The sequence below is a fragment of the Phasianus colchicus genome, chromosome 32 (genome assembly GCF_987193195.1).
Source record: "Phasianus colchicus chromosome 32, bPhaCol1.hap1.1, whole genome shotgun sequence".
Lineage (NCBI taxonomy): Eukaryota > Metazoa > Chordata > Aves > Galliformes > Phasianidae > Phasianus > Phasianus colchicus.
The window spans coordinates 1,267,533-1,286,068 of record NC_143467.1 but is presented as its reverse complement, the minus strand read 5'-3'; the positions used below and the strand labels follow the sequence as shown (position 1 = coordinate 1,286,068).

Genomic DNA, 18,536 nt, shown 5'->3' with positions numbered 1-18,536 from the left:
TGGCCACAGGCCGTGGGCAGTGATGGGGCTGTTCTGGGATGCTCTAGGATGGCTCTGGGGCTGCTATGGGGCAGCTATGGGACACAGCCACAGCTCAGTGGGGTTGATGTTCCCCCACACGGAGCTGGCGGTGAATCTGCTCTGATCATGGAACCTCTTCCCATAGCCCCCCACCGCCCCCTGGACGCCCATCTTGCCCAGCAAGATGGGGGAGAGCTGGGGGTCAGCAGATGTTATAGGCAGCTGATCTACAGCGACCCCAGAGCCACCCTAGAGTGTCCCCTGAACGACACAAGAACAGACCCATCACTGTCCACAGCCCCATCTGGGATTATGATGCCCATAGGGTTATGGGTCATGTGGAGCCTTGGGGTCACGCCAAGTTATGTGGGGTTATGGGGTCATATGGGGTTTTGGATCAGGACCCCACCTTTGGGCCACAGGGAACCCCAATCCCCTCTCAGGAAGGAATCAATAAATACATTCCAACACCTCCCCACATCCCCCATTCTCACCCAAACCCCTCCCCACGTGCCCCCAGACCCCCTACATCCCCATGCCAACCCACGTCCCCACAGCCACAAGTCCCACCTTTACCTCACACGTTGCCTTCTCCTGCACAGCACTCTGCTCCCGCTGCCTGTGGCCCACATCCCCAGTGCCCCCACATCACTTTCACCCACATCTGTGTTGTGTAGGTGCTGCTCCAGCTCCAGATTCCTCTCCTGCTGCAGCCACCCCTGCCCCAGTACTATTTGGTTGTTTGGGTGCTGGAGGGAGAAGGGGGTGAGGAGGGGCCCCAGGTGGGCTACTGGGGTCCTGGAATAGTGACGGGGCTCCTGTCAGGGACCTGTGGGTTCTCTGAGGTTGCTAAGGAGCCCTAGAGGTGGTAAGGGAGATCTGAGGGAGGAAATAGTGGTGTTCAGTTGGGGTCTAGTGGGGGATATGGGGTGCTGCTGGGGACTATGGAGGTCTGTGAGGTTTTGGGCCAGCTATGGTAGAGAAGTACCAGGTCTGAGGAGGTCATTAAGGGGCAATGGGGTTCTGTGGTGGGCTGTAGGGTGGCTACTGGGGTCTTGCAGGGAAGGTATTGAGGGAGGTATCGGTGCTCTGAGGGAATTATGGGTGGGCTGTAATGGAAAGGTAATGGGTTACCTTGGGGAAAGCAAGGGGCAGCCAGGGGGATGGAAGGGACACGCACTGGATTGCAAGGGAATCCAGCTGAGGCAAGGGGACAGCTAGGGGAAGAACTGGGGAACGTCCCAGGAACTGAGTTCTTTCCAATCCACATCTTCTGCTTCCTGACGTAGCTGCAAAACTGCCAGAGGAGCTGCAGTACCGCTGCCCGTCTCCTGCCTGTGTCAGAAAGAGCTGCACGTTAGCGGGCTGCAATTGCCATTAAAAAGCCAACTCCATAATATATATATATATAAATATATATATATACATATTAAGCGTGATGCAGTGATGTGGAATATTGAAAATCAAATAAGCAAAAACCAAAACCATGACATTCCACCCCTTATTCTACATCACTACATCACGCTTTATATATATATATATATATATATATACACACATATACAAACAAACAAAATGATTACAAATGCATCACACGCACACGTCTATATACATATACATGGAATTACTGTCTGCACTCCCCCAGCATCAAATTTCCTTGTGGTACACATTGAACATCCCCATTTTCCTGCATTACCCACCAAGTGGATCCAGGTCCCTGGGCAAAAACAGTACCGCGGAGGTTTGCCCTTTCCAGAAGCTGGAAGAACCCAAACTGCTTTTCCCAACATGCTCTTTACATGTACAACAGGGACCTTATCTCCCTCTACGGTATGTAGAGAGCTGGATTGGGTAGGACCATCACGATTGATAGATCCTCTGGTATTGACTAACCAGGTGGCTTCTGCCAAATGCTTCTCCCAGTGCTTAAATGTTCCGCCACCCATTGCTTTCAGCATTGTTTTTAACAACCCATTGTATCGTTCGATTTTACCAGAGGCTGGTGCATGGTAGGGAATATGGTAAATCCACTCAATGCCATGATCTTTGGCCCAAGTATTTACAAGAGAATTTTTGAAATGAGTCCCATTATCTGACTCAATTCTTTCTGGGGTGCCATGTCGCCACAGGACTTGTTTCTCAAGACCTAATATGGTATTTCGGGCGGTAGCATGGGGTACCTATAGGTATATATACCTATAGGTATGAAACCTATGTTTCAAGCCACCCAGTGGTCGCCTCTACCATGGTAAGCACATAACACTTACCACTGCGGGATCGTGGCAAGGTGATAGAATCAACCTGCCATGCCTCCCCATATTTATTCATTTGCCATCGCCCTTCCTCCCAGAGTGGTTTCATCTTCTTGGCTTGTTTGATTATAGCACATGTTTCACAGTCATGAATAACCTGTGCAATAGCATCCACAGTTAAGTCCACCCCTCGGTCTCTAGCCCACTTATATGTTGCATCTCTCCCCTGATGGCCCGAGGTCTCATGAGCCCACTGAGCTAGAAAAAATTCACCCTTGTTCTGCCAGTCCAGGTCTATCTGAGCCACCTCAATTTTGGCAGCTCGGTCCACCTGGTGGTTATTTTGCTGTTCTTCAGTAGCCCGTCTCTTGGGCACATGAGCATCTACATGGCGCACCTTCACGGCCATATTCTTTATTTGGGCAGCAATATCTTTCCACAGTTCAGCAGCCCAAATAGGTTTACCCCTTCTTTGCCAGTTATTTTGCTCCCACTGCTGTAACCACCCCCACAAAGCATTTGCCACCAGTTTTGAGCTCTTCTCCTGCCCTGCATACCTCAGCAATTTCTAATTCTGCCTATCTTTCCTCCCCCCATGCTTTCTTAGGGGCCCTTTCCTGCTGAGTGGAGAAGGCTCTTGTTTCACTGGAAACCAGATACTCCATGAGCAGCAATGTGGAGATATGTTCTCCTTGCAGTTGTTCCCCTGTGGCTTCTTTCTGATCTGCGTGGAAACTCCCACTAGAATAGGCTGCTGCATGAGACAGAGGCCTGATACAGCATCACTTGTGTGGGTGGAGTTTTACTATCTCCTTGTTCATCTTTTATGTTTGTTTGTTTTATTTCAACTCTATGTATGTGTGCATTGGTGCAAGTCTGCCTTTGCTAACTCCTTTTCTTGTGGCCTTAGGCAACAATCAAGGGGGTCTCAAGTTTTAGTGCTGAACAAGAAGCGCAGGCACTCAGGAAAGCCATGAAGGGCTTTGCTAAGTTGATCTCCCTCCCTCCACAGGTCAACTTTTATTTTTTCCCCAGCACTGGCAAGGGCTGCTCTGGTGGTTTGTTAGAGGGAAGCGTAGCTGCTTGCATTGCTCTGCTGCACAACTGCCCTAAAAATCGTTGGAGAGTGGAAACAGAACTGCCCTTCATGTCCCGAAATGCAGCTGCTCTGGTGGTGTGGGTCGTGGCACTTTGTGTGCATAGCTGTAGTCCTGGGGCTGTTGAGAGCTGGCTGTGTAGGGGACTGGAGGTGGCCCAAGAGCAGAGGGCACTTGTGATTCTTGTGCAAGCAGCCTGACTAGCTTCCATTTGTTTCTTGCAGGCACGGATGAAGATGCCAGCATTGATGTCTTGACCAAACTAAATGTTTCCCAACATCAGTGAGTTCTGATCACCTATAAGAGCACCAGTGGCAGGGTAGGTGGTCTGCAGAGATGTGTGAACGTGGTTGTGTCACTTGGGTGAAAAGCGAAAAACGACGCCATCTCCATAAGAGAAAGGTCAGCAGAGACTTTGCCTGACCAAGGCTGTTTGGTTCTTGTTCAGTTCAGAGCAGTTGTTGATGCAAGGAGGGTTGGAGCCTGAAGGGAAGTGGTGAACAGCTCAGTTCCTTCTGTCCTCGAAGGCCGTACCTTCTGCCAACTCCTTTCTCCTCTCTTGGCCTTCTAGGATTTGACTGATGACTTGAAGTCGGAGCTGAGTGGGAGTTTTGAGAGGGTGATCATTGGGGTGATGACTCCCACCACCACGTATGATGTGCACGAACTAAGGAGGCCTGTGAAGGTTTGGAAGTCTTCCTTTCGTGTTGCTTAAGTTCTGGCCAAGGACTTACTGCTTTGTTATGTATGTCTTCTTATTTTACATTAACTCTTAAACCTGGTTGCACGTCACGAGCAGTTGTTGGTACCTTAAATCTTGCCTTGGCGATTCCCTTGGGAGCAGGAACAGATGAAGGCTGCCTGATTGAAATTGTGGCTTCTCACACCAATGAAGAGATTTGTCGCATTGATGAGAACTACAAGCTTTGTAAGTAGAGCAAAAGGCCAGGCCTTGTCCTGCTGTCTGACAGTCAGTCTGTGTGTGTGCAGGCAGACGTGAAGAGGAAGGAGTCTGGGGAGCTTTTAGGTGTGATGCACTGGCCAACCTGGGTGTTGCTGTTTGTCCAGAGAGAAGCTAGACTAGAATTTCACCAGCATCTGAGCTGGTGTAAATAAAATGGGGAAGAGCATTCTGTCTGTCAGCAGGACGTGTGGCTCTCTTGCCAGTTTCTTACTGTCTGCGCTTCTTAATTGGAGGCTGTAGCACTACTGATGATGGCTGGAGTGCTGCAGTGATGCTGAGAGCCCTGGGCTCAGTTCTGTACTTAGCAGGTTATGGCTGGCAAATGCTGTGGGCAGCACCCAGGTGGTGGCCCTGCTCCTAGCAGATGCTGTGTGTGTGTTCTTGCTAGAATGTGGCTGCTCCCTTGAGGATAACATTGTATCTGACACATCTTCCATGTTTCGAAGGGTCCTCGTGTCCCTCGCAGCGCTGAGCCACGTTGAGGGGAGAAGGGGGTGAATCTTCAGAGCTGTGGGCACAGCTCTGCACTCAGTGGTGAGGATCTCCAGGCTGGCTTTTTCTCACCCTGTGTGTCCCATGGCCTGCTCCTCTAACCCAGCTTCTGCAGGGAGGAGACTCTGACTCTGGGTGTGCATGAGTGCTGTGGGCCCTTCTTTAAACATCCCAGTAAAGTGGGTTGCTGCTTGTTTCAGAAGGAAGCCCGAAGCACACCTGAGCTGTGTTTCGCTGTGTTTGTAAGCTGGTGTTCCCTTTGACAGACTCCATTATCCATCTCCAGCAGCTGGTCCTGAATGGGGAGTTCTCAGGAGTTGTTTCCAGTAGATGCTCTGGTGAACTGAGTCTTCTATCCTTGTGTCTTTGCAGGGAAGCTGAGTTGAAGGAATGTATGTGGATGATGGCCTTGCTCAGCAGGATGCTCAGGTGTGTAGTAACATGCTTACTTCCAACCTGTTTGTGTCTGCGTGATGCGTGGTGAAGAGAAGACAACGTGTGAAATGGGAATAATGGTTCTAGCCTTGTTTCCAAGTCTCTAATGAGAGGTCTCTAGCCAGGCTGGTTCCTTGGCAGGGGCAATGACTTTTGGTTGTGGGTTGCTGTGCCTGGTTGGTGCTTGTTGGAAAATACCCATGATCTAGACAAGTACGGGCCAGCAGTGCTCTAGCTCCGAGGAATTAAAGATCTCCTGTACACCCAGTCTTCTCCACGAGCCTTACTTTGCCATCCATGATGTCTGTAAGTGCCTGTATGAAGCGGGGGAGAAGAAGTGGGGAACAGATGAGGTGCCGTTAGGTCCATCCTCTGTACACGGAACAGGGATCACCTACTGAGAGGTAGGACCCCTCCGCCGTGTCCTGGGTTTTTCTTTCCTTCCTCGTTTGTGCGTGGTGCTTTTGTAGGAGCTCCGTAGGTGTTCAGTAGATGGGAACTCCTCTGAGGCAGCAGGTGTCCTGGAGAGAGCCCCATTGCACCCATTCCATTCGGGCTGTTTTATTCCCTCCTGAGACTGAAAGGGACTTCAGAAACCTAAGTACACCTGGCTGCAGCTCCAGCATGGAAAGCAGAGATCACCAAGTAATCTCCACGTCCTTGCAAAGCTCCAGCTTGTCATAATTTTCCAGGATGGTATCTCTGATAAAGCAGATTTTCTTTACAATGGCAGTGTTGGGCCTCCTGCAAGCAGGAGCGCGCAGAAAACAGTGTTCCACCTTTTATCCCCTACTGCCCAACGCTGATCTCTTTCTGCCCTGGTTCCTCATTGGCTGAGTACTGCAGGTTCACACTGTTTCGTGATGCTTCACTAATCACACATATGCCAAGTGAACACAAATCTTTGCCATCCAAACACAGATACCTTAATTGGTTAATTGCCTTCTAACCATTGCTTTCCGAACAAACATCTGGTCAGGTCAAGAGGCAGATGTGTCACCTCTCAGAAACGACTTGATTTCAGTGGCCTTAAACGGTCCCTGTGTGATGGTTATCTTCTTACTGACTCGCTGTCAAACACAGCCAGTGGATCTCTGTACGTGCAGTTTGGAGCTCCTAGCTAAAACAGACTGCATAAATGCAGATTACGGATATTCTTATCTCAGCACTCTTCTGAGATGGAGCATTCCAATTACAAGACCTTCAGTCTACTGTTTAATCTGACCAGCAGGAAGACTTCACGACAGTTATTTTCCTTGATTCCTGTGCAATTTTATTTGAGAATTGGAGCTCGACCTAATTTAAACCATTTTTTGCAAAGTCTGTAAGGAGAGTTGCATTTTTGCTTATATCTAGCCGCTTTGATCCACGGTGAGTGGAAGTCACAAAACAGAGTATAAAGGGAGTTTCTAAACTGCCTGTTGTTGAGTGCATTGAAGGCAACAGGAGAGCCCAGAATGTGACCTGTGAGAGTAGATGTGCCTCTGCTTCTTACTGAGTTTTGTGCCTCTGCTTCTTACTGAGTTTTGTATTGCACTTTTCTGGGTGTGCATTTCTTCTGACTCAGAAATACGAGTTACAATGAAGGTGAGGTACTTCCCAGTACATTAGAGATCTTCAACAAAAATGCATTTGGAAAACACATTATAAGCCTAAACACTGCAGAAGGACACAGACTAAGAATATATCGCCCTTAAATAGAATCCATCTTTGCACACAGCTGGAAAATGCTCTTTCTGCATTTCATTGATCACCACGTCAGCACCTCTAGGGATCAGCCCATCGGTTCACTGGAATAGCAGTACACTGCCAAAGTGCTGCTGTAATCCTGGAAACCACGGAATGCTCATGGATTTTGTCAGCCAATTTACAGCCTGGTTTCAACACTGCTGAATAGGCATTTGTTCTCCAGCAAAACATCTCAGAATCTGCAGAACGTTGCTAGTAACAGCAGTGGAACAGGGAGGAATGGTGAGAACAGATTTCTGCTTAGAATGCTTTCCAGTTTAATACTTAATGCATCTTATTGTCACTTTCATAGGATTATCATGAACTCTAGATATGCAGTTGAAAAAGCTAAATGAGACAGCAGAACTGAATCACAGGCACAGGAAACAGATTCTGCGTTCATTTTCTTGCATGTCTGTCCTGCTGGCATGTTTGTTGTACTTTCTACCATTTCAGAACCACAGGAGCTCAAACAGCCTGAAAAACAAGAGTGCAAACCCTTGTCTTTGGAAGGCCCACCCAGTTACCCAACCCCCAAGCAAAGAAAAAGAAGAACCAAGGCCTCACTCACCACACACACTCAAGTCAGTCAGCCCTGAACTAAAAGCTACCTTTTTCATGCACCTCCACATGTGTGTGGGAGAAAAGCACTCTGGGCATTCAGCAGATTGCTTCCTTCCTTTTGATCACTCGGGCTGTCTGGTGAGAAGCCTGATAATCGTTTACACCAAGAAATGGTGTTCACAGTCCATGCACACAGTCCTCTTCTGTTGCCGTGGCATCCACAAACTGCAGTAAGGTTCCACCCTGGGATGGAGGCACCCAAGTCTCAGGCTCACGAGTTGACCAGTTCTCACAGATCACTGGGCTGTTCTCACAGCCCTGGCTAACACTGTCCAGGTTAACTGGCTCTTTTCTCCCCGTATTGGGGTTCTCCTCTTCCAAGGCAAATGGTTTTAGGTTGCATTTGGTCAAAGCAGGCAAAAATAAAATAATAAAAAGGCATCCTTCAAATCCAGAAGGGAAACTCCACCTCCTCATTCATAAGTTGGTTAATGAAGTGTATGGATTTGCTACCGCTGGGTGCATACATTCAGCAGTCCTATCACTTGCCCTCAAGTCTTGTACCAAACTGCAGCTCTTGCCGTCCAGTTTTTCATCGGAAGATTGGGGTGCTGTGTTTGGACTCACATTCAATTAGCAATCCAAACTCCAAAAGTTATTTATGATTTCTATCCTTCTACAGTCTCGTATCCTCAGAGGGCACTGCTTTACGCTGACTGGGCTGGCTCCTGCTTTTAACTTCACTTCCTTTGGGGCTGCATTTTGGCTCTGCCAGGCATCCCTGATAGCCACACTCCTAAGTAATTTAGGATTTAAGATCTCGGTAACTTCTGGGGGTACAACCTTGTTTTTCCCAGTTTGTGTTAAAGCCAGAGGAGGAGGAGATGGCGGGGAGGGAATGGGGGGGAATGGGCGATGGGGAGATGGAAGGGTTGGAGTGGGGCATGTAGGGGTTGGAGGCCCACCTAGGATGGGGGAGAGGAGAGTGGGATGGAGAAGAGAGGTGAAAGGATGGACGGAGAAGAGGATGGATGGAGAAGAGGATGGATGGAGAAGAGGATGGATGGAGAAGAGGATGGATGGAGAACGTGGAAGGAGAGGTGGACAGAAGTGAAGGGATGGATAAGGGGAGGGATGGAGAGCAAGGAAGAAGGGAGGGACACGCACCAGGCCACGTGCTTGGCTCACGTGCTTGGACAGAGAAGGACCACGGTGGCACTGGAAGCGATGGGCAGAGCCAGCACGGCGTCCCTGCTGCAAAGGGCACTTTTCCTCTCTCCTGCTTTGGTTCTCACCTGGCTCTGCAGGGTTTCTTCCACTCCATACCCGCTCATCCAAAGCGTCATGCAGAGCCAACGTGGAAAACCTGCTTGCAAAACAAGTCTTGGCACCAACAAGATGAACTGCCAGGCTCAGCTCTCACTACAGAACCAGTTATTTGTGACTACAGCTACAACTATCAGCCCCCATCAAACTGGCAAAACTCCTTCTTCCATCCCAGGATCACTCATCAGTCAGGGGCCTCAGGTAACTGCTACACAGTAAGCTTCCATATTTGCCTGCCCTGTATTTGTTGCAATCCACTGTTTTTAATTGTTATTATTGAGCTCATTTCTTTCTTCACTTAACGCTTTTTTCATTATTATTTATTTTTTTTTTTTTAACAACCCTTCCCACCCAATACCCTTCCAAGCCCCAGCTTACCTTTCCTGCTCTTCACTGACTTCTTGACTCTCTTGGCTTTTGCTGCTACTCTCACCTTGCTTTCCTTTGCAGTGCCATGCATTGCTCTCTACTTGTTGCCACCCATTCTTTTCTTAGGTGGTATTCTTTACTTTTTACTTGACTTTTTTCTTCTTTTCTCTTTACCTTTTGTCTCTTTCCTTTATTCGGTTTTCCTTTTTGCCTTTTTTCATATATTCTTCTTTTTTTTTCCCTTTTCTCTTTTCTCTTTTTCCTTTTTTCTTTTCTGTTTTAATTTTTTTTCTCATTTTTTTCCTTTCTTTTTTTTTTTTTTTAAATCATAGGTTTTCCTTTATTCCCGTCTCCGACCTTTTCCTCTTCTCCCATCCCCTCCCCTCTTTTCTCCCTTACCCTCACCTCCCTTGCTCCTCCCCTTCCCCCTGCCTTAGCCTACCATCACCTTCTCTGCCTTTCACTTACCTTCTCCTCACTTCCTCCTCCTTGATGCTCTTGGCTTTTGTTGCTACCTTGATGCCCAATCTCAACACTTGCCTGCTCTGCTCGCTGCTCTGCCAAATGGATTAAAGTTTACAATAGCAGTTTGAGAGCTGAGAGACTGTGAGAAAATAAATAGAAGCATTCATCTTCTATACGTCAAATAAGTACAAAAGTGATGAAGCTAAATGTAACACACATTATATTAATTGACTGATATTAATAAAGAGACATTCACTTCTGAAATACTCAACTACATTTCCATTAGTTGGTACCAGAGATCACGTCTGGACCACAGCTGCCCTAGGGATCTGAAAGGCACCTAAGATTTGTGCACTGTAGTTCTGAATTCCACTCAAGAGCCCAGCGAAGCTGAGATGATGGACAGCCGGGCTTAAAATGCTGCAGTATCGTACTGATACAAGAATTTCCTGCCTCTGTTTAATCAGGAGCAGGATTATTTCACAGTAGCATTTCAATTAGTTTACTTCTAGAGCTTTCTGACAGACGTGGGTTTTAGAGAGGGATTTGAAGGAGAGTACAGTACCTGGCAAACAGACACGGTACCTAACGACCATGGAATCTAACATGCAGGAGTTTGCCATCAGACACAAGTTCCTGAATCACGCAGCAAAATCCAGAAGCAGGGAAAAGCTCTTCATTCACACTCAAGGTATGTAACTTCTGAAAAGTTGTTACGTGCCCTTAACACCTGGGCACAGAATTGTACTTCTGTGCCTACTCACCATGAAATGCCTCCACTGCTGCTTCTGGTCAGCTTAAGGCCTCTTTGGTTAGAGACTGAATCCAACGTGCTGGCTCTGTTTTACTTATGCACAGCAGGTTCTGAAGGGCAACCAGAAACATGAACAGAGGTTATGTTGGAAGCAAAAAAGCAGCAACAGAGCTTCCAGCGCACAGGCAAACCAAATGCACGCTTGGATTCCCTTTTTGCACAAATAGAAGCTAAGAAAATAAACTGAAATTATTCCCAGTATTTATTTCCTTCTCAATGAAAATTTGAGCTAGGTAACTTGACAGATTCCTTTACCTGTGTCTTCCACAGGTGTTTTTCTTTTCTTTCTTCTTTCTTTTTTTGTTACTTGTGGCATTTTTCTTCCTTCCCTTCCTCTCCCTGCAGACTCCCCAGGATATTTCAGCAGTCCGGAAAGAAAAGGGCTCCAGGTGCTTATCTTTGAAAGCTCGAGGATGAGTGAATTTGAAATAGTACAACTGGTTTCTAAAGAGCTGACCACATAGAGACACAAAGCTTTAAACACGGCTGTGAAAACCAACTCTGCCAACAAACATATGGGTTTTGGAGTACTCAATAAAAATAAGTGAATCACAGAATGGTTGAGGTTGGAGACACCTCTGGATCCTTGTGCTCAGTAGACTCAGGGCAGGGTTCCTGGGACCACGGCCAGACTGCTTTTGGAGATCCCCACAGATCCACCCCACAACCTCTCCAGGCAGCCTTTGCCACTGCTCTGACATCTGCACAGCACAAAAGTGCTTCCTGCTGGTCAGACAGAACCTGTGTTCCAGGTTGTGCCTACTGCCTCTTGTCCTGGCACTGGGCACCACCCAAATGAGCCTGTCTCTGACCTCTCTGCACGCTCTCTTCAGGCCTCTATAGACATTCCACACGGAGACATCCCAGCTCTCTCAGCCTTGCCTCCTACAAGGGGTGCTCCAGGGCTTTCATCACCTTGGTAGCCCTGTTTTGGAGTCTTTCTTCTTCGTTCACTTGTCGGTTATATGGGGGAGTCAGAATTGGACCCAGTGCTTCAGGTGCAGACTCACCAACACTGAGCATAGGGGAAGAATCACTTCCCAGCACTCACAGGCAATATTCTGCCTAATGCAGCCAGGAAGCCATCAGCCTTCTTAGCGGCAAGGACACAGTGCTAGCTCACGTTCCACTTGGTGTCCACCAGGAGCCCCAGGCTCTTTCCTGCAGAGCTGCTCTCCAGCCGAGTGCCACCAGCATACACTGGTGCCTGGGCTCGTTTCGCCCCAGATGCAGGACTCTGCACTTCTCAAGGAACTCCATGAGACTCTCTATAATGAAGTTACCCCTGGAGGGATCCTGTTTTAGCAGGGGGGTTGGACTAGGCGATCTCCAGAGGTTCTTTCCAGCCCCTACAGTTCTACGATTCCGTGATCCTGTGTCAGCCACCTCACAGCCTGCTGAGTGCACTCTGGATGGCTGCATGGCCTCTGCTCAGTCAGTCACTGCCCCCACTTTTGGGACAGCTGGCACCTCCTGAGGGTTCACTCTGCCCCGCTATCCAGATCCTGAGGGAAGATATTAGAACAGGACCCACTACTGACCTCTCAGGAACTCCTGTCATTCATGGCCTCCAGCAAGACTTACATCACTGAAATCCTCTTAAATAACCTTTTCTTTTTAAACATTCCCCGCTTATACTTTCTTAGAGGTATATGACTTCGTTTACTTCAAAGTCAGACTCCCTCATTGGTTCACAGCAGCTCCAAGCAAGAGGGATCATGACAGTGCAGGGACCAGCAGTACACAGTCCTTTCTACTTGGCTCCTTGTGTGAATTCGCTCTCCAACAACAGCCAGCAAGCTAAACACAACAACAAACTATTCCACCCAGAGGTTCCCAGACTCTTCAGGTTATTACCAACTCCAGCAGCATAAAATTAAGAACAATAATAAAACATACCCTCTTCATTTATGGCATCTTTAGGAAGAATCAGCAATGCATTTATTTACTCACATAGTCATTAAACAGCACGGAGCTGCCTGCTGCACTTCCAGCCCCAGTTTGCTTTAACTATTTTAGCCTACACAACAACACCGGCAGTCATCAGCACAGCGATCTTCAGGTAAGAGTAGAAGAGGGAAAGAGACAAAAGTCCCACGAAAGAACAAACAGAAAGCCTAGGCAGACAGACAGTGCTACAGCACTGCAGCTCACAACACCTCCTTACCCACAGAGGCTCTCCCCTCCCCCCCTTCCTCAATACGATTCAATCAAATCCCAGGCTTCTCCCCTAAAATGAGCTACAATTAATCCATGTCACAGAAAACAGTTGCCAATACAAGGCTTGTGCTGTCAGCTCATGGCACCAACAGTCCCTCCAACACAGCATTTCCACTGCCAAACCTAACTGATTTCTCAACTGCAGTGCCCTTTCAGAAGGTATTACCCCCAAAAGGAAAAGAACTCAATCCAGAACACAAAGACAACACTGCTGAACCCATTCTGAAGACCAGGCACACACAACACAACAAAGAACACACCTCCATGCAGAGAGCCCTTACAGGGGGCAGCCAGCCCTGAAATGAGGTTAGGGAGGGGTGGCACCAGGCTCCACCCCTTTGCCAGACAGGTGAATTGCTTCCACCTGTCCTCCCCAGCAGAACAAGGGCTCATGAAGATGAAAGAGCAGTTGGCTGGGGAGGGGGACCTACATTGGCAGCTTGGGCTGGGCTGATGTGATCTTTTCTTCTTAGTCCTCTGCCTGAGGAGTTTGAGTGATCCACAAGGCAGATGTGGCAGCCCTGGCTGGTCTGCCTTGGGGCTGCGTGGAGCGGCTGCACTCAGCCCTTGAGGGAGATCCGGAATCATTGGTAAAGCTGGCTGACTGGCTGGGGAAGCCTTCCGAGGCCTGAAGCCTCCTGGCCGGCCAGTTGGGCCAGGCCGAAAGCCGGCTGGCCGTTCAGGGGAGCACTGCCAGGCGAAAGGTGGCCGGCCGGCTGGCCCATGGAGCTCTGCACTTCCAGACCTCTCCAAGCCAGCCAAAGGGGCCCTGCCAGGCCAAAAGCTGGCTGGCCAGCCAAAATGGGGAACCCTGCCAGGCCAAAAGCTGGCAAGCTGACTGACTCGGGTTGCCCTGCCAGGCCATAAGACTCCTGGCCGGCCAGGGGGCCCTGCCAAGCCAAAAGCCAGCTGGCCTGTCAGGCCCTGCTTGCAGAAAGCTGGCAGGTTGGCCGTGGTATCCCAGCCGGCTGGGGGAACGTACCAGGCCAAAAGCTGGCCAGCCAGGGTCCCAGCCAGGCCAAAAGCAGGCCAGCGGCTTGAGAGGGCCGTGCCGGGCCAAAGGCTGGCCAGCCAGCCCAGCAGATGCTGCCAGGCCCAAAGCCGGCCAACCGGCTGGCCGGGGGGGCCCTGTGAGGTTTAAAACGGGCTGGCCCTTGAGACCCTGCCAGGCCAAAAGCTGGCCGGCCAGGTCAAAAGCTGGACCAAGGCGTGGGTAGGATGTGTCCTCCCTGTGGTCAGGGGCTTTGGTCTTCAGAGGCTGACACTTGGCAGACCCCGTTTCTTCTCTTATCGGTGGCAGCAATCCAGAGCGGGTGATGCAAGTCTCCTCAGGCAGGCTGGTTTCCCCACAAAGTGGTGATGCTGCCATCTGCTTCAGTGCATCCAGCACTGGCCTGATCTTCCTTACCCTTTGCCTGAGAAGTTTCGCTGAGTGGCATGCCAGAAGTGGGAGCCGGGATGGTCGGCCTTGAGGCTCCGTAGACAGGCAGGACTCAGCCCTTGAGGAAGATCTTCTTGACTCATTTATGAAAGCTGTTGTCTGCCTCAAGGTGACCCGAGGGTGTGAGGCCTTGGCTTTCTGCAATTTGGGTGCAGCACCCTCACAGTGGGATTTTTCTGCTCCCTGGTCTTCACCAGGGAAGCTCACACGTTTTGCAGCCCTGGGAGCCCCGGCCAGGCCAATAGGTGGCCAACCGTGGGGACACAACCAGGAAAAAAGACGGCTGGCCAGCCAGACACCCTGCCAGGCCAATAGCTGGCTGGCCAGCCGGCCGAGGAAGCCGTGCCAGGCCAAAAGCTGGCAAGCCAACTGACCCAGATAGCCCTGCTAGGCCCTGAGCATGCCAGCCAACCTGGGGGTACCTGCCAGGTTAAACGCCTGCTGGCCGGGCGGGGGGGGCCAGCAGGGTTAAAAGAGAGTTGATCGGCTGGCCTGGGTAATCCTGCCTGGCCAGAAGCATCCTGGCAGACCGGGTCAATGCGGTTGGCCAGCCAAAATGGGGTAAGCCCCGCCTGGCCAAAAGCCGTCCTGCCAACTGACCCAGGTAGCATTGCCAGGCCAGAAGACTTCCAGCTGACCAGGATGCCCTGCCAGGCCAGAACCCACCAGGCTGGCCTGTGGGGCCCTGCCAGGCCTAAAGCCAGCTGGCTGGGTGGGCCCTGCCAGGCCGAATCCCCTTAGCCCTCTGCCTGAAAAGCTTCAGTGATTCGGAAGCCGGAAGATTCAGCCTGCATGGTCTGCCCTGGGATTCCGTGTACAGGGTGGACTCGGCCCTGGGGAAGATCCGGAATCCTTGTTATAAACTGGCTAGGTGGTCGGAAGGGCCCGACCAGACCAAAGGCCAGCTGGCTGGCCCAGATGGCCCTGCCAGGTTAAAAGCTGGCTGGCCAGTCGGGGGGCCAGAAGACTCCCAGCCGGCCTGGGGGGCCCTGCCGGGTCAAAAGCCGATAAGCTTGTGGCCCAGATAAGACAAAAGAGACGCTGGATTTCCTTTGGCATCAAGTAAAGCACCGTGAGACGCTCTGATGCCCTCTCACAATTCCTTCTCCCTCCACCAGCACAAGAGCTGGCGTCAAAAGACGCAATGACACTGTCACAGGCGTTCTGGAGATTTTTAAGGGATAGGCCATGGTAAGGCTTTATTGACAGTTTTGCCCCTCTACATTTCACCCTAGATCTCCTTGTTTGGCCTGGGGAAGGGAAGGCAGCGGGGTGACCTCATTGCAGCCTTCCGTTACGTAAAGGGAGCCTACAAACAGGAGGGGAGTCAACTCTGTGATAGTGTAGCTACTGTCAGGCCAAGGGGAAGCGGTTTTGAGTTGAGGATGTCAGATTGGCTTGTTCTTTCCAGAGAGAGTGGAGAGATGCTGGAAGCGGATGCCCAGAGATGTCAGTTGTGGATGCCCCGTCCCTGGAGGTGTTCAAGGCCAGGTTGGACGGGGCCCTGGGCAGCCTGGTTTAGGAGTAGATATGATGCAGATGGGATTGACACATCTGTGTTGCAGCCTCCATTGTTGCTCTGTCTGTCCTGGGCACCCCGTGCCCGCATCAGTGTGGGTAGGGTGTGCCCTTCCTGCGGAGTGGGGCTTTGGTCTTTGGAGGCTGACACGTGGGAGACCCCGTTTCTTCTCTTATGGGTGGCAGCAATCCAGAGCGGTTAAGGGAAGACTCCTCAGGCAGGCTGGACCCACCACAAAGTGGTGATGCTGCCATCTGCTTCAGTGCGTCCAGCACCGGTCTGATCTTCCTTGCCCTCTGCCTGAGAAGTTTCACTGAGTCGCAAGCCAGTGGGAGCCTGGATGGTCGGCCTTGAGGCTCCGTAGACTCAGCCCTCGAGGAAGATCTTCTCGACTCGCTTCTGAAAGGCGTGGTTGGCCTGAAGGTGATGTGATGGGGTGAGGCCTTGGCTGTCTGCAGTTTTCGCACCGCACGCTCACGATGGGCTTTTCCTGCTTCCTGCACTTCATCAAGGAAGCGCACGTGTTTGGTTCCCGGTGCTCGGTGCAGGTCTTGTTGGCTTGATGTGCCTGCTTCCCCCTGCAGCTCGCAGGTCACCGGCTGCTCTTGGGCTTCAGACGCCCTCCGGATGGGTGGCAGCGGACTGAAAGGACAGAGCGGGAGTGGTCCGCGTGAGTGGCTGATGGCTTTGGGGCCACATGCTGCAAGCCTGAGCCAGGAGCCTTGGCTGCAACGCAGCCCTGCCCACAGACAGCTCAGCGGCTGCCCCGTGGCTCTCCTGAGATGCGGAGAGGGGCCAGCCCTGTGAGACGGGGGGCTCCTGGCATCCCCATCCCAGCACGGTGGGTGCTGCGTTCAGCACTGTTGGGCGGCCACCAACAGTGACCCTTTGGGGCTAGGGAACGGGCTCTCGTTGGGTCACCCCCATGCACATCCCAGCCCAGAGCCTCCAGCCTCACCTGGCCTTGGATCTCTCCTTCACCAGCAAGCTCCTTATCCTTCTGAAACGGGGAGGATGTGGGACATCCTCTCACGGCTGAGGCACTGGGGACATGATTACAGGGAGACAAAGGCACTGTGCTGGTGGCTGTGATGCTGAGAACAGCATCCTTTGTCTTATGAGGCAGAAAGGCCAAGCCCTGATACCTGGGCCGTTGGAAGGGAGATCCTGTCCCCTATGCAGGATCGAGACTATTCCTGGGGCGGTGGGAGCCTTTGCACGGGGCACAAGGAGGCCACGAGAGCCCAGTGCCACGAGGACAGCGTGTCCCCTCACAGTTCTCTGTAGCACAGACACCACCCACAGCCTGCTGGACAAAGACCTTGGCTCTGTCAGGGCCTTCAGCGTTGCCAGCCCCTCAGCCATCTCCACCACGTGCTGTCCTACACTGCCCCATGCAGTCTGCACCTGTTTCCCTGCAGGATGTAGGCACCAAGCCTGCTTCCCACCGCAGTGTCGTGGGCTACAATTGCACTCATGTGAGCTTCTGCTTCACCAGGCCTAAGCCCAGGCCTCTCTGCTTGCTTACCCCTAGCCCCAAACAATCCTGTTGCAAACCTCTGTTGGATCTGCCCCAGGTCCTTCCCACTCTTCCAAGGCGAAGAGCCCCACGCTGGCTCACACTCTGACCAATGTTGCCATGCTGGTCCTGAAGCAAGGGCTCTATCAAACACTGTTACTGGGCTCTTTGTATCTGTTGTAGTTTCCACGGGAATAAGTAGGAGGCCTTACTTCCTCCAACGGGGAAGCTTCCTATACAGAAAAAGTCCTCTGGACATCTGTGAGTCTCTTCGTCACTTCCTTTTCCAACCTGTTTTCCTATGATTGTTCTTCTAGAAAAGCTTCCTGCCAGTTGACATCCTGAAGGCATGACCTGTACCAGCAGGAAAGACAGGATAGGGTCATGCACCTCACTCGGCGCCTGCTGTGTTGCGTGCTCTGCATGCAGTTTGTACACTGGTCCCATCAATTCTGTTTGTTAGCATCCCAACGCCAGGAGAACCTTACAATCAGAATCATGGGATCACAGAATGGCCAGGGTTGGAAGGGACCTCGAGGATCACGAATCTCCACCCCCCCTGCCACACGCAGGGCCACCAACCTCCCCATTTCATACCAGACCAGGCTGCCCAGGGCCCCATCCAGCCTGGCCTTGAACACCTCCAGGGATGGATGGGGATCCACAGCCTCTCTGGGCAGCTGTTCCAGCACCTCATCACCCTCTCACTGATAAATTTCTCTCTGATACCTAACTTAAATCTCTGCTCTTTTTGCTTAAAACTCTTCCCCTTCGCTCTGTTGCTCTCTCCCCGTGTTAAGAGCTGACTTCCCTCCTGCTCATAAGTTCCCATTTAATTACTGGAAGGTCACATCAGGTGTCCCCAGACTATTCTCTTCTCCAGACTGAACAAGCCCAGCTCTCACTGCTGGCTCAGGTGAGGTTTTTTGTCCGCCAGCACGCCTAAGTTCTTCTCAGCAGGGCTGCCCTCAATGAGTTCTTCTCCCATTCTGGACATATACCTGGGATTGCCCCGACCCAGGTGCAACACCCTACACTTGACCTTATGGAATCTCCTTAGGTTCACGTGCTCCCTCCCAGATGAAGATTTTGAAACAGCTTTGTGAAGAAATGCAAGAAAGCAGCGAGAGTTCTTGCAGGCTGGACGTTAGGAAAAACTCCTCCAAAAGAGTGGTTGGGCAGTGGGACAGACTGACAGAGTGCCCAGGGAGAGACTGGAGTCAGGTTCCCTGGAGGTGTTCAGGAAACGTTTAGGTGTGGGACTGAGGATGACGAGTGATGTGGAACAGGTTTCTATGGAATTGTTTCAG

General features: G+C 51.1%; 1 protein-coding gene across 1 annotated transcript; it reads right to left on the bottom strand.

Annotated features, from left to right (window-relative positions):
- Positions 1-15,796: 15,796 nt before the first annotated feature.
- Positions 15,797-18,214, bottom strand: LOC149914019 (uncharacterized). Its single transcript, XM_090128048.1, has 2 exons — positions 18,132-18,214; positions 15,797-16,349 (listed from the first exon to the last, which is right to left on the bottom strand). The coding sequence occupies exons 1-2, from the start codon at positions 18,212-18,214 to the stop codon at positions 15,797-15,799; spliced, it is 636 nt and encodes a 211-aa protein (XP_089984174.1).
- Positions 18,215-18,536: the final 322 nt, after the last annotated feature.